Below are 12,975 nucleotides of genomic sequence, written 5' to 3'. Positions count from 1 at the left end.
CCTGTCACCATCTCACTTACCTTCCCTCCAGCCCCACCCATCCCTATATTAATCTGTCATCCCCCTTCTCCCTCCACATTCCTGACAAAGGGCTCATGCCCGAAACGTCGACTGTTCTGCTCCTCGGATGCTACCTGACCTGCTATGCTTTTCCGGCACCACACTTTTCAACTCTGACACATGAGGGAGCACAACTACCAATCAATCCGTTTCCACAACATTTTGTTTGTGGAAGATTCCTATCATAATGGTTGAGCTGGTGGGTTTCCCACTGGTGAACCTGCGTGCCATATGTCCATTTTATTTTGTGGTAGCATTCTTCCTGAGTCAGACGTTGTGTATTCAAACCCCATTCCAGTACTTGAACATATAAGCTGAGGCCATTTATCTTATTGCTATCTGTGGAATCTTGTTTTGCACAGAATGTCTGCCATGTTTGCTGATATAAATCACTTCATTTTAAACTAATTGTTTATATGTCAAGCGCATCAGAGATCTAATAGTGTTGTTGTAATTGATTTATTTTATTGTAGATTTTGTGCATTCACTTGAAGCGATTCAGACATGAGCTCATGTTTTCCACCAAAATCAACAGCCATGTGTCATTCCCTTTAGAAAGTCTTGATCTTCAACCTTTCCTTGCTAAAGACAGCTCGCCTCAAATCACAACTTATAATCTCTTATCAGTAATCTGTCATCATGGCACTGCCAGTTGTGAGTATCACCAATATGTCGCCTTGTAATATTGTAGTGCTTTTAATAGTGCTCAAACTGTTGCTTTGTTGTGAAAGGTATTGCAAGTTTTTTTTAATTAAAGGCAGTGTAATTTGCTTCAGGTGGAGTCCAAATCTGAGGACCCATCTGCGTATTCTAGTAATTGAGTTGGGATCTTGAGTCCCATTTCAGTATTGGAAGAGTAAAGAGTTCTCGTGTTGTATGGCTAATAATTTGACCCAATCACTTAAAGATTGATTATCGCTACCTTTCATGCTGCATTAAAATGCTTTTTTTTGGTTTAATCTGTTACATTTTGCTGTTCTGCAGGTTTTCTTCACCTGATTACAATTTGCTTAGACTAACAAACAATCTTTTGTTTCCATTATTTACCTCCCGAATGATGATTATTAGTGATTATTTCACTATTCAGCAAGGTCTCGGCAAATTGGCTCTCATGTTTCCTACATTTCGACAGTAACTATGCTTCTGAGAGCTTTTGAATGTCATATGGTCATGTGGTTTACGTCTGCAAGTCATTTTTGTTGCTATATAGTAAAATATGTTTCATAGATCTGTAGAAATTCCAGAAGTGGTTTTGCTCATTTTGTCTGTGATACCCTCAATTTTCAATGTTGTAGCACTGGTCCCAATATTGGTAAATAATTATACATTCATTTGATGCCTCTTCCAACTTCTCCCTTGAACATCTTCTAATGACCATTCGACTTTAGAGTTTGCTGATCAGTGGAAATGTTCTGTTGCTTCTTAACCACTCTAAGCTTTTCATTGATTTAATCTCCTCTTGTTTCTAGTGAAAAAAGCCCTGAATATTTTATATCTCTCTACATAGCTATTTAAACTTTGCTGTTTTCCTGAACTCTGCCCTTGTATAAAGCGTGCTGTAGTTTAATGAACCTAATCAATGCTTTATATAAATTCACTTTAACCACCTGCGTATTATATTCAGTATCTCTTTTATGTAAAGCCAGAAGTCCCAAATTCCTTTATTTCGTGGTGCTTTTCAACTTTACCCAAGTTATTATTTAAGAACTGTAATCATTCACTGCAGTGCTGTCCAACAGATAAAAGAAAAGATGGGTGTTGGGGTAAAAGAAGGATTAGGAGAGCATTAAATCTTGGGTGACCCTGCTTTCATCTGCTTATAGAGTGAATTGCCGGAGAGGTTGGTTGAAGTTGGTATTGTATCAGCCCACTGGAAACAATTGAAATCAATTGCTGGAAGAGGATGAATTGGGTGATCATAAGATATAGGAGCAAAAATATGTCATTCAGCCCATCAAATCTGCTTCACCACGAAATTATATCCTGGATGATCTCAACTCCATTTTCCTGCCATATCCCTATAACCCTTCATCTCCGCACTGATTAAAAATCTGTCTATCTCAGCCCTGAACGTACTTAACAACTCAGCTTCGACAGCCCTCGAGAGTAAAGAGTTCTACAGATTTACAGCCATCTGAAGTAGAAACTCCTTCTCATCTCCATCTTAAATGTGCGACCCCTTGATCTGAGATTATACCCTGTGGTCCCAGACTCTCCCACAAGAGAGACTATCTTTCCTCATTTATCCTGTCGAGTGTCTTAAGAATCTTGAATGTTTCGATAAGATCGCCTCTGATTCTTCTAAATTTCATTGACTACAGGCCCAAGCTACTCAACCTCTCCTACTAAGATAGTCCCTCCATACTTAATATCAACTTAGTGAACCTTTACTGGACTGCTGCAAAGGCCAGTATATGTTCCTTTGATAAGGGGCCTGAAGATACTGGACCTCGTATGGGATATGTTGCCAAGTCTTGAAGGTGAAGTTAATCAAGTTCTTGATCTCATAGGTTATGACTTTGGAAACTGCTCACTTCTTTATAGTTTGCCCAGAGGAGAGAAAGAGGGAAGATATGCCTATGCCTGCTTCACTGCATTTGTGGTGAAGTAGTATTGTTGAAGACTGTTGGTTTCAGGACTTCAAAAATGTTATTTAAGATCCTCAGTTCAACAACACTGTCAAGCTTTTCTGTCACTAAGCCAATGGTCATAATTTATAATCTGTGATTTTTCAGTTCCTCCACATACAATTTACAGATGTTTGTATTATTCTAACTCTAGGTGGTCATTATACAGCTTATTGCCTAAATGATCTGAATAATCGATGGTTTGAATTTGATGACCAGAATGTGATGGAAGTGTCTGAATCAACTGTGCAGAATGCAGAAGCTTATGTGCTCTTCTACAGGTAACTCTTGATGGCTGGTGCTTTGTTTTCTGTACTGGAAATGTGTCGCTGGAAAAGCGCAGCAGGTCAGGCGGCATCCAAGGAGCAGGAGAATCAAACGTTTCGGGCATGAGCCCTTCTTCAGGAATGGCTTCTTCGGGCCTTACTCGGGCCTTCTTCGGGCTCATGCCCGAAACGTCGATTCTCCTGCTCCTTGAATGCTGCCTGACCTGCTGCGCTTTTCCAGCAACACATTTTCAGCTCTGATCTCCAGCATCTGCAGTCCTCACTTTCTCCTTTGTTTTCTGTAGAAAGGCATGTAGAATAGTAGTCCTGTATTCAAACAGATTTTGATTTATCCCAAACCTGGCAAACCAGTAATGCTGCCAGTTCATGACTTTAAATGTTATATCTGCATTTGAGGCATGTAAGTCATGAAAAGATCTGTTTGGATGAGGAAACCTAACGGGCCTGGTTGTAATTATAGTAATATCTGCACTTTGGTCAGACGTTTGAGAGATACAGTATCACTTGAGCACAAAGTCCAGGCCAAATCTCCCATCTTTACAATGGATTTTAAACAGGGACCATATATACCTCATCAGTTTTGAAAGATCAAAGGAGTTCTCCTGGTGAAAAGACAGAAATCACTGGAGAATTTCAGTGGGTCTGGCTGCAACTGTGGGAAGAAAGTTCTAGTTCTGATGCAATCACCATCTTAATCAACGTCCCTAAAACAAATTATCAAGTCATTATGGCGGTGCTTGTGGGAGCTTGCTGTGCCTGATCCCATACTTAACCGACTAATAATATTTGTCCGCTCACCTGAAATAATTCATTGACTGGACAGTTCCTAATTCTTTGCCTTATTTCTTGTTTAATTTATTATTTGGGGCCCTCTTTAGTGCAGTGCATTGGCATTAATTATTTTTGGTCTTTATGATGTGGTCAAGTTACATCACGATCAAAACCTCTCTGAAGTTGTCTTCATTCTCCCTTCTTTGCAGCCCATCTTGTTCAACATACAAGTTAAATTGGTCTGCATTGTCTGAACAAAATATATATGTATTCATTCCACAGTTTCTATTCTTACATTGAATTTTTCTGACCCTAAAGTTCTTAAATCTAAAAAGATTGTGTTTATAGAGTACATGTACTATTTATGCAAATCCCCAGTGGTTGGAGACTGAAATACAGGTAATATCTAACCAGTGATTTGCATAGGTAGTGGGTACGAGTAAGGAACGATGATTGGTTCTTCAGAACTGTTCCAATTAGGACAATCCAGCTGTCACTCTCCCCTTTCAATATAGTTTGATTTATTTTTAATATTTAATAATTTTGATATTTAATTTCTCCATTGCTTAGTCAGGTTTAATTGGGATTAATTGTCAGGAAAAATAGCCATGCTTCCAGCAAAAATGTCAGTTCATGGGTTTGTGGTTTTATAGTTGTTTTATGACTCAAGGTATGTAAACTTGGGATAATAAATGTGAAAATACTGTGTGGTAAAAAGTTTTAGTCAGACATAGCTCGGTTTTAAAGTGGCGTAGAACTTAGAATTTATTGTTATACTTGTACAAGAAAAATACAATAAAAAGTGTTATCAGTTGCAGTACCATGGTGCCTGTATTATTGACAGAAGTTATAAGTAAATTGATAAGTAACAATAAGAAGCAAAGAAAATTTAGTTGGTAACTTCAAGTATGTATTTTAGACTGGTGTGGTTATTTTGAGCTTTAACTTGTTTTGAGCATCAGCAGTTATTGTGGAGTCTCGCATGGTTGTTTTAGTTAAAGGATATTGATAGATTTTGAAGAATACTTAGATGTATCAATTGGAGCATTTGGGAATGTTAATCACTAGATGGTGACATTATATTGTAAGATGATGCATAAATTACTGGTGCAACATTGATTGTAAAGATGTTGACTATTGATCCAGACAAGCTGCCATAAATGGGTTGATTCTACAAAGTGATAAATTCTACATGCTGTCCGTGTGTTGTCGAGCTATTCGAGTTCAGGCTACCTCTGGGAAAAAAAGCTGCTACCGAAATGATTCTAGAATTTTGTTTTAACTACACTACTCTGGTCAATTACATTCATTTTTAGCTCTGTCATTCAATATATCTCCTATTGGATTTAACTTGGCTTTTTGTTAGTTGGAACTTGTCTTGATGTCATTGCTTACCTTTAAAATAGGGTTCTGAATTTGTACCTTTCTCATTTTTGTATGCCTCTATAAAGTCACTGTGCTCTTCAGCGTATGTTAAAGCACTATAATAATTCTCTCATCGTGATAAAGCTTTGGCAGCAACCTGACTTTGTTATGCATATCATGCAGGGCTCCCAGACATTGTGTTAAAATCAGTTTATTGCATCTTACAAAATGGTCTTGAATAAACATTTGAAAGTCAAAAAGCTATGAATTTTCTGCATAAAGTCCAGCTAATTAAATTTACAACTATGAATTGGTGCTGCAGAAAGAAGGTAATTGTGAAGTCAGCTCACCTGGCAGCAATTCAAATGTTACAATGCAAATTCATTTGAATCTGCCACGTAGTTCTGCAGTAAAAACTGATCCAATTCATTTGCAGCTGCAGTGAATCTGAATGCCTTGTGGGGATGTGAATAATTAACATTACTTCCAAAGTAATTTATTTCCAAATTTTAGTTTGGAGTAAAATCAACGCTATACATTATAGGTAATTATAAAAATAATAGTCAACATCTTCCTTTTGCTGCTATCTGTAACAATGATGGGTGGCACAGTAGCTCAGTGGTTAGCACAGCTACCTCCCAGCACCAGGGACACTGGTTTGATTCCAGCCTTGGATAGATTGTGTGGAATCTGCACATTCTCCCAGTAGGGAGAAGGAGAAGGCTGTCTGGAATGTTCTGTGGAGGAATTGGTCCTCCTGGGAGAACATGCAGCAGAGGCCCTGCCTGGACCTTTCTAACTCTATTTCTGGCGACGGACTCAACATGGACATAAATTTCAAACAAACAGACTCCCACAACTACCTGGACTACACCTCCTCCTCCCCTGCCTCCTTTTTCCGAATTCCTCCACCTCTGCCGCATCTGCTCCCAGGAGAACTAATTCCACCATAAAGCATTGTAGATGGCCTCCTCCTTCAGGGACATAATTTCCTCTCCCACGTGATCAACGATACCCTCCATAACATCTCCACACCCCTGCCCTTGAAACCCACCCCTCCAATCGCAACAAGGACGGATCCCCTTTGGTCCCCACATACAAACAGACCCCACCACCAGGTATATCTTTCCTTCCCCACCCCTATCTGCATTCTGCAGAGACCAGTCCGTCCATGATTCCCTTGTTAGGTTCACGCCGCCCCTGACCAACCTACCCTCCCCGCCCAGCACCTTTCCTCGCCACTGCAAGAAGCGCAAAACCTACACCCACGCCTCCCCCCTCACCTCCGTCCAAGGCTACAAAGGAACCTCCACATCTGACAGAGATTTACCTGTAGTTCCACCCATGTCATCTACTGTGTCCGCTGCTCTCTGTGGTCTCCCCCACATTGGGGAGACAGGACGCCAACTTGTGGAATGTTTCAGAGAACCATTGCTGGGACACACGCACCAATCAACCTCATAGCCCTGAGGCTGAATACTTCAACTCCCTTTCTACTCTGCCAAGGACATGCAGAGCCAAACTCTAGCCACCCGACACCTGGAGGAAGAACGCCTTATCTTCTGCCTTGGGATCCTCCAACCACACGGGATCAATGTTGATTTCACCAGTTTCCTCATTTCCCCTCCCGCCACCTCATCCCAGATCCAACCCTCTGACTCGACACTGCCCTCTTGAACTGTCCTACCTGTCCATCTCCCTTCCCACCTATCTGCTCCACCCTCCTCTCTGACCTATCACCATCACTCCCCACTTTCATCTACCAATCACATTGCCAGCTATCTTCCCCTCAGCCCCCGCCTCCTCCAATTTCTCAGCCCCCTTGGGCCCCCTCCCTCATTCTTGATGAAGAGCTTATGCTTAAAACATCGACTCTCCTGCTCCTCGGATGCTGCGTGACCTGCTGTGCTTTTCCAGCACCACGCTTTTCGACATTCTCCCTGTGTCTGTGTAGGTTTCCTCACACAGTCCAGAGATGTGAAGGTTAGGTGGATTAACTGTGCTAAATTGCCCATAGTGTTCAGGAATGTGCAGGCTAGATGGATTAGCCATGGGAAATGCCAGGTTGTAGGGATAGGGTAAGAAGATGGGATGCTCTTCGGAAAGTTAGTGCAGACCTGATGGGCTGAATGGCCTGCTTCCACACTGTAGGGATGGTATGAAACTGATAAATGCTGTATTTTAATGCCATTTGGATTTTTAAAGTGTAAAGCTGATAAGGTTGCCTTTCAGTATTTCTCTGTCAAATCCCTGAAAAATCATCTAATTTTAACATCTATTGTTTAAAGTACAAAGCTAATTTGAGCTGACGATAAGTAATTACTCTTTCCAAAGATGCAGTTTTGTACTGGATATTTATACACTCTCTCTCAATATTTCTGTTTGCTTGAAACCACTTTTCAGGTGATCCCAGTGTCAATGTTTTCACTTGGCAGGATATCTTTTTAAATTTGCAACATATGCAGGGAACAAAACACTTCCCATTTCCTCCAACTAATGATTTTATCATGCGCCTGCACGTATTAGTCATGAAGACTGTAGAATAATGCTGCTAAAATAATTACACTTGATTTGGACTTCAGTTGGGAAGGAGGTTTAGAATAAACTGCAAAATAAGTTAATTGGAAAAGTTAAATCAACAAAAAAAGATTCTAATCAAAAATACATTCGAACAAATGACACATGATGTTTGTGTTTGAATAGAATTTTTCCCTTGGGGCACCACCTTAATAACAGCCACTGACTGAATTGCACTACAGGAGAAGAGAGAACATTTTCTCCTATATAGAATAGTATAACAAAGGGGCTGTTAAGTCTATTAACTGGCAAAGTGGTCTGACAAAATTCAAGACTTAATTTAGGAGATCTTGACAAAAATGAATCATTTCTGTTAAGGTCATTTTTTTTTAATGATACTCCAATATCATGGAAAAGCAAAGTGAACACTTGGCCAATATATCATACCACAGCAGGATCAAGGTGATCTTTTTGTAACTGGAAAATAGAGCCTCTAGGTCAAGCAGTTTAGCTGTGACACAGTTCATATGAAATACCACTACTCCAGTTTGGAGTGGTTTTCTGGCAATAAGCTTTAAAAATATGAACAAGCCACTGGTTAAATTTTAAGTTTGAAGATGGCTGGGTTGAATCCTCATCTACTAGAAAACACTGCTCCTTTGATCAGAGACCACAAAAGCTGTAAGATTGATCATCTGTTATGCAAAATGGTCTGCCTATATGGAAGACACTGCACTTCAAAAGTAACTGATTGTGTATGAAGTAATGTATATTATGCATGTGCTCCCATTCTTTATTGCTGGTGTAATGGTTAAGAAAATTAGACAGCGTTAGAGTGCCTTGAAATTGTAACTTGGACTTTAACATAACTTTGATAGAAAGAACTTGCACTTGTGCAGTGTCTTTCACCAGGACCTCCCAATGTACGTAAGAACCAGTGTGCAATAATTTGAAATGTCGTTGCTGCTTAAATTTAGGTATTGTAGCAGCCAGTCTGTGCACAACATGCTCCCACAAGCAGCAATAAGATAATTGATTAAATAATTTCTGGCTGAGCAATCCATGTTGATCAGGAACCTCGGAAAATGTACCTGCTCGTCTTCAAATGTTTTCAAGGGATCATTTTAATCAGTTAAGACTGCAATTACTGTGGTCATTTTGATTCCTATCAAAAAAAAATTGCAAAATCTCGTACTTAGTAAACTTTGCTGGTAATTTCTTCACGGCAGGATCATTCAGTGAATCTTCATAGGGATCGTAACAAACTAACAACTACTCTTTGCTTCTGAATATAATTTATTCCTGTCTGACAGAAAAGTAGTCTGAATATTTCGCTCACGAGGAAGAATGTCTTTAGGTGTAGTGCTAATGGAAATCTATTAATAGGAGATTTATAACCTTCCTTTTATTTTTCCATTATGACCATTTGGGATGTCACTGGGATTTGACATTTGGGATGTCACAGGGAAAAGGGCATTGCAAGGAAGGGTATAGAGGAGACCAGAAAGGATGCAAAGAAGCGTATTTCTTACTGTAGTTATTTATGATTTAAAATTGACTTCCTGAAAGGTGGATGGAAGCAAATTCAATAATAATTTTCAAGTGGGAAAGTCGAAGAGGAAATGTTTCTGTGGTGTAGTAGTGAAAGACAGAGGGGTGGAAAGAATTGAATAGTTCTTTCCCAAAGCTGGCACAAGCATGATAAGTCAACTGGCCTTAATCCATTCTGTATGGTCCATTTGAACTTTGCTATAGTTACAAATCCTCTTTCGGGAGAGATTTCTGTTATGATGATGACCTCTGATAGTGGATTGCTCAGCATAGAGTAATTTGAACTGAATTATTCTTTCAAAGTGTTTCGTTGCAGAAGCCATCAATATTAGTGCTAATAGTCCAGGGAGACAATGAAATGGATGTGCAGCAGGAATCTCAGCTACTCCAAATTTTCAATGCCGAATTGTGTTGTCATTTCTATTTCACAGGAAAAGCAGTGAGGAGATGCAGAAGGAAAGGCAGAGAGTAGCTCACCTACTGAATATGATGGAACCTAGTCTACTTCAGTTCTACATATCGCGCCAATGGTTGAACAAATTCAAGACTTTTGCTGAGCCAGGTCCTATTATCAACAATGAGTTTCTTTGTGCTCATGGAGGTAAAGTGATGCTTTAGCCCTGCCAACTGTAAGCAACTGATGGATGGATGGATGGATGATTTGAGTGTTTTTGAAAGGATATGGGTTGGGGATGGTGGTGGGGTGGGGGGGAGAGGAGTCAAGCTTGGTGTAACAGATCCCGGGCTTATTACCCGCTTTATGTAGCGATAACCGATCTCTTGGGTGGCAGTTAGAGCTTCTCTTAAAATAAATCTCTGCATTGCCAGGTGTAACACAGGGCAAATTGCAGAGCAGCACGATGGCTCAGTGGTTAGCGCTGCTGCTTCACAGCACCAGGGACCAGAGTTTGATTCCAGCGTCAGGTGACTGTCGATGTGGTGTTTGCATGTTTTCCCCTGTGTCTGCCTGGGTTTGCTCCGGGTCCTCCGGTTTCCTCCCGCAGTCCAAAGATGTGCTGTCTTGGTGGATTAGTCATGGGAAATGCAGGGTTATAGCATAGGGGGCTGTGTCTGGGTGGGCTGCTGCTTGAGGTTTGGTGTGGACTTGATGGGCCAAATGGCCTGCTGCCACCCAATAGGGGTTCTATTCTATGTTCCCAATAGTTATCTATTTGTGATTTTTTGAAGGAAATTCAGATGTCAAATGACACTAGGTTGGGCTCTGCAAAGTACCAAATGGTGCATTCTGAAGAAGGGTCACTGGACCCAAAACATTAACTCTGCTTTCTCTCCATAGATGCTGCCGGACCTGCTGAGTTTTTCCAACAATTTTTTCTGATTTCCAGCATCCGCAGCTCTTCAGCTTTCTTTTTTTAAACTAAATGGTGCTGCCTGTTTGTCGTACTTCACTCCAGCAGAGTCAATGTCTTCAAGAGGAGGGAAGGAAATCCCTAAAACATAAATTGCTGCTATAAGCAGCTTTGCAGTTTTCCTGTTTCATATTTCTCATTAAAGAAACATAGAAATAGGCCGTCCTGGAAATTCAACACACATCCTAATGACTGAAATGTATCTGTTACAGGTGTTCCACCTCAGAAGGCCAGTTACATTGAAGACCTTGTTGTGATGTTGCCTCAGAATGTCTGGGACTATCTGTACAGCAGGTGAGTAATGTGGCACCTTGTCCTTTTCCTTCTGTGGGAGGCAATCTTTCCCCAAATAATATGTGTTCAGGTTGTCAGCTCAGACTTGTACTTCACAAGGCCCCTGCTTTTCATGATAAACACATACTTGCAAAAGGAAAGCAAATGGAATCATGACACTTGATCCTGGAAAGAGTTACGCAAGACCATCTTGTAAACATTCAGTATCAGAACTGCTGAAGTGGAATTTGATACACAAATCTAATTATGCGGTGTATGTAAGGAATTGATTTTTCCATTTTTGCAAATGCCTAACATTCTATCTTAAAAGAACTTGTAAAAGGTTGACACAGAGTACAAAGCTCATTATCTGAAGTCCTCCATAACCAGGGCACAATTTTATAGTCTCACGTTTGAACTTGTTCCTTCTTTCAAATTCCTGCACTCTGTGGTGAGACCTGTCTGGTAGCTGATATGTATAAATGTGTCTTTTGAGCTGAGGCAACATTTATCTGGTGCATCAATGATCTTGGTTCTTTTGTTCAGATTATTGACTGGCCCCACCCAAGTTGTATGCATCAATGTTTTTATTAAGAGTGGGTCTCCACCAATGGAGCAAAATGCACTGAGAGCCAGTCAAGCTAGTTGCACTTTGAATCCAATCCAAATGTTTGCTAACTCCTCATTCACCATTTGCACTTTGTATTTCTTCCTATTCAAACACTCCTTAAATCAACTTCTTGGACTCGCCTCCCAAAATTTCCTTTTTTTTTTCAGAGATACTGCATAAACATTTCAAGTTGAATATGATTTTTCTTCAGAACTGCAGATTTGATGCTATTGACAGTTTGGTCATTCTCAAAAGAAAGAGACTATAAAATATAAATAACGAACACACTCCTACTTTGATTCTCCTGGCCTTGGTCAATGTTATTTCTTTAGTTCCAAGTGGGTCACTAAGTTCTGGAGAGGACATCTCCAATTATATTTGATTTCCTGGCACTTTGTATGGTAAGCAACTGTAAAGCAATACAGTACTCTGTTTCATTACAAAAACTACTACCTCTCCCTTTGCCTTTTGTTCCATGACAGCTTTATCTTTTAATCTCTCTCCACCCTTTACCCTATCTAAGATCTTTCTTTTCCCCCATGCCCTTTCATTGCATAAAATCCTTAAAATTCCACTTTTCATTCTAAAGTAAAAGTCATATCTAAGTTGAAATGTTAACTCCAATTCTTTCTCCACAAATGCTGCCAGACCTGCCTGAGTATTTCCAGCATTTTCATTTTAGATTTCAGATTTTCTGTATCCCAGTTATTTTACTTTTTTGTCTTGGTGTTAATTTTCGTACAGTTATGCTACCGTGAAACACCTGGGACCATCTTTTCTATTTAAATATGCTGCATCATGACTCACTAAATTGGTCTGTTTCAACAAAAATAAAGTTGGTTATAAGACAGCTTTTCTCTATCACAAACGAAGTTTGGAATCTATTTCAAATAACTGTTCAAAAAAGAACATGATAAATTAATGGAAGGCAAAATTGTAATTCATTTTGGATCACTATTGTTTGGAATGTTAAAGACCTTGGTTTGATTTCTGAAGCAGATGGATTTTTTTCCTGTTAAGTAATGGTAACTGTAGGCATTTGAATAATTGAAGTTAATCCAGCTGCTAAGTAAATTGGCTGCAGTCAGTTAAAATGTTGGACGATAACCTGCAATTGCAATTTAAAATAAATTACTTCAAAGTCAAATGGGCAAACATGTATTATTGTGCATTTGTAACATTTCCTTGAAGCCACCCATGATTGCCTAATTTCCGCCCCCCCCCCCCACCCTTGCCTCGGATCTGCTGATTCCCCTCATCCCCACCTATGTTAGCTCAAAACTTTACAATTTCAACCGACTTCGAGCTGGGGTCTCACATTCTACTCTCCTTAAATATGGTCATCCAAAGCAAATCTCATTGTCACTTGTGCCAAGTCTTATTTACCCATTTCCACTCACCCACCCTTTAGCCTGTGCATGTTGTCTTGCTCTGTTCTAGCCTCTGCCCACTGAGGATCATCGAATTCTGATCTCTTGAGCATTGTTGATTTTTTTAATTGCTCCACCTTGCTGATTGTGCCTTCAGCTAGCTACCCCTCTACC

General features: G+C 40.0%; 1 protein-coding gene across 2 annotated transcripts in view; it reads left to right on the top strand.

Annotated features, from left to right (window-relative positions):
* usp33 (ubiquitin specific peptidase 33) overlaps window positions 1–12,975 on the top strand; it is a 73,684-nt gene that overhangs the window by 40,631 nt on the left and 20,078 nt on the right. For both annotated transcript variants that reach the window (XM_043698690.1, XM_043698691.1), the window contains exons 16-19: window positions 534–714; window positions 2,842–2,968; window positions 9,610–9,779; window positions 10,761–10,842. In XM_043698690.1, coding sequence (XP_043554625.1) covers window positions 534–714; window positions 2,842–2,968; window positions 9,610–9,779; window positions 10,761–10,842 — 560 coding nt within the window. The remainder of the gene's footprint in view (window positions 1–533; window positions 715–2,841; window positions 2,969–9,609; window positions 9,780–10,760; window positions 10,843–12,975) is intronic.

The sequence above is a fragment of the Chiloscyllium plagiosum genome, chromosome 11 (genome assembly GCF_004010195.1).
Source record: "Chiloscyllium plagiosum isolate BGI_BamShark_2017 chromosome 11, ASM401019v2, whole genome shotgun sequence".
NCBI lineage: Eukaryota > Metazoa > Chordata > Chondrichthyes > Orectolobiformes > Hemiscylliidae > Chiloscyllium > Chiloscyllium plagiosum.
Note: the sequence above shows the minus strand (reverse complement) of the source record. Positions and strands in the feature narration are given on the sequence as shown.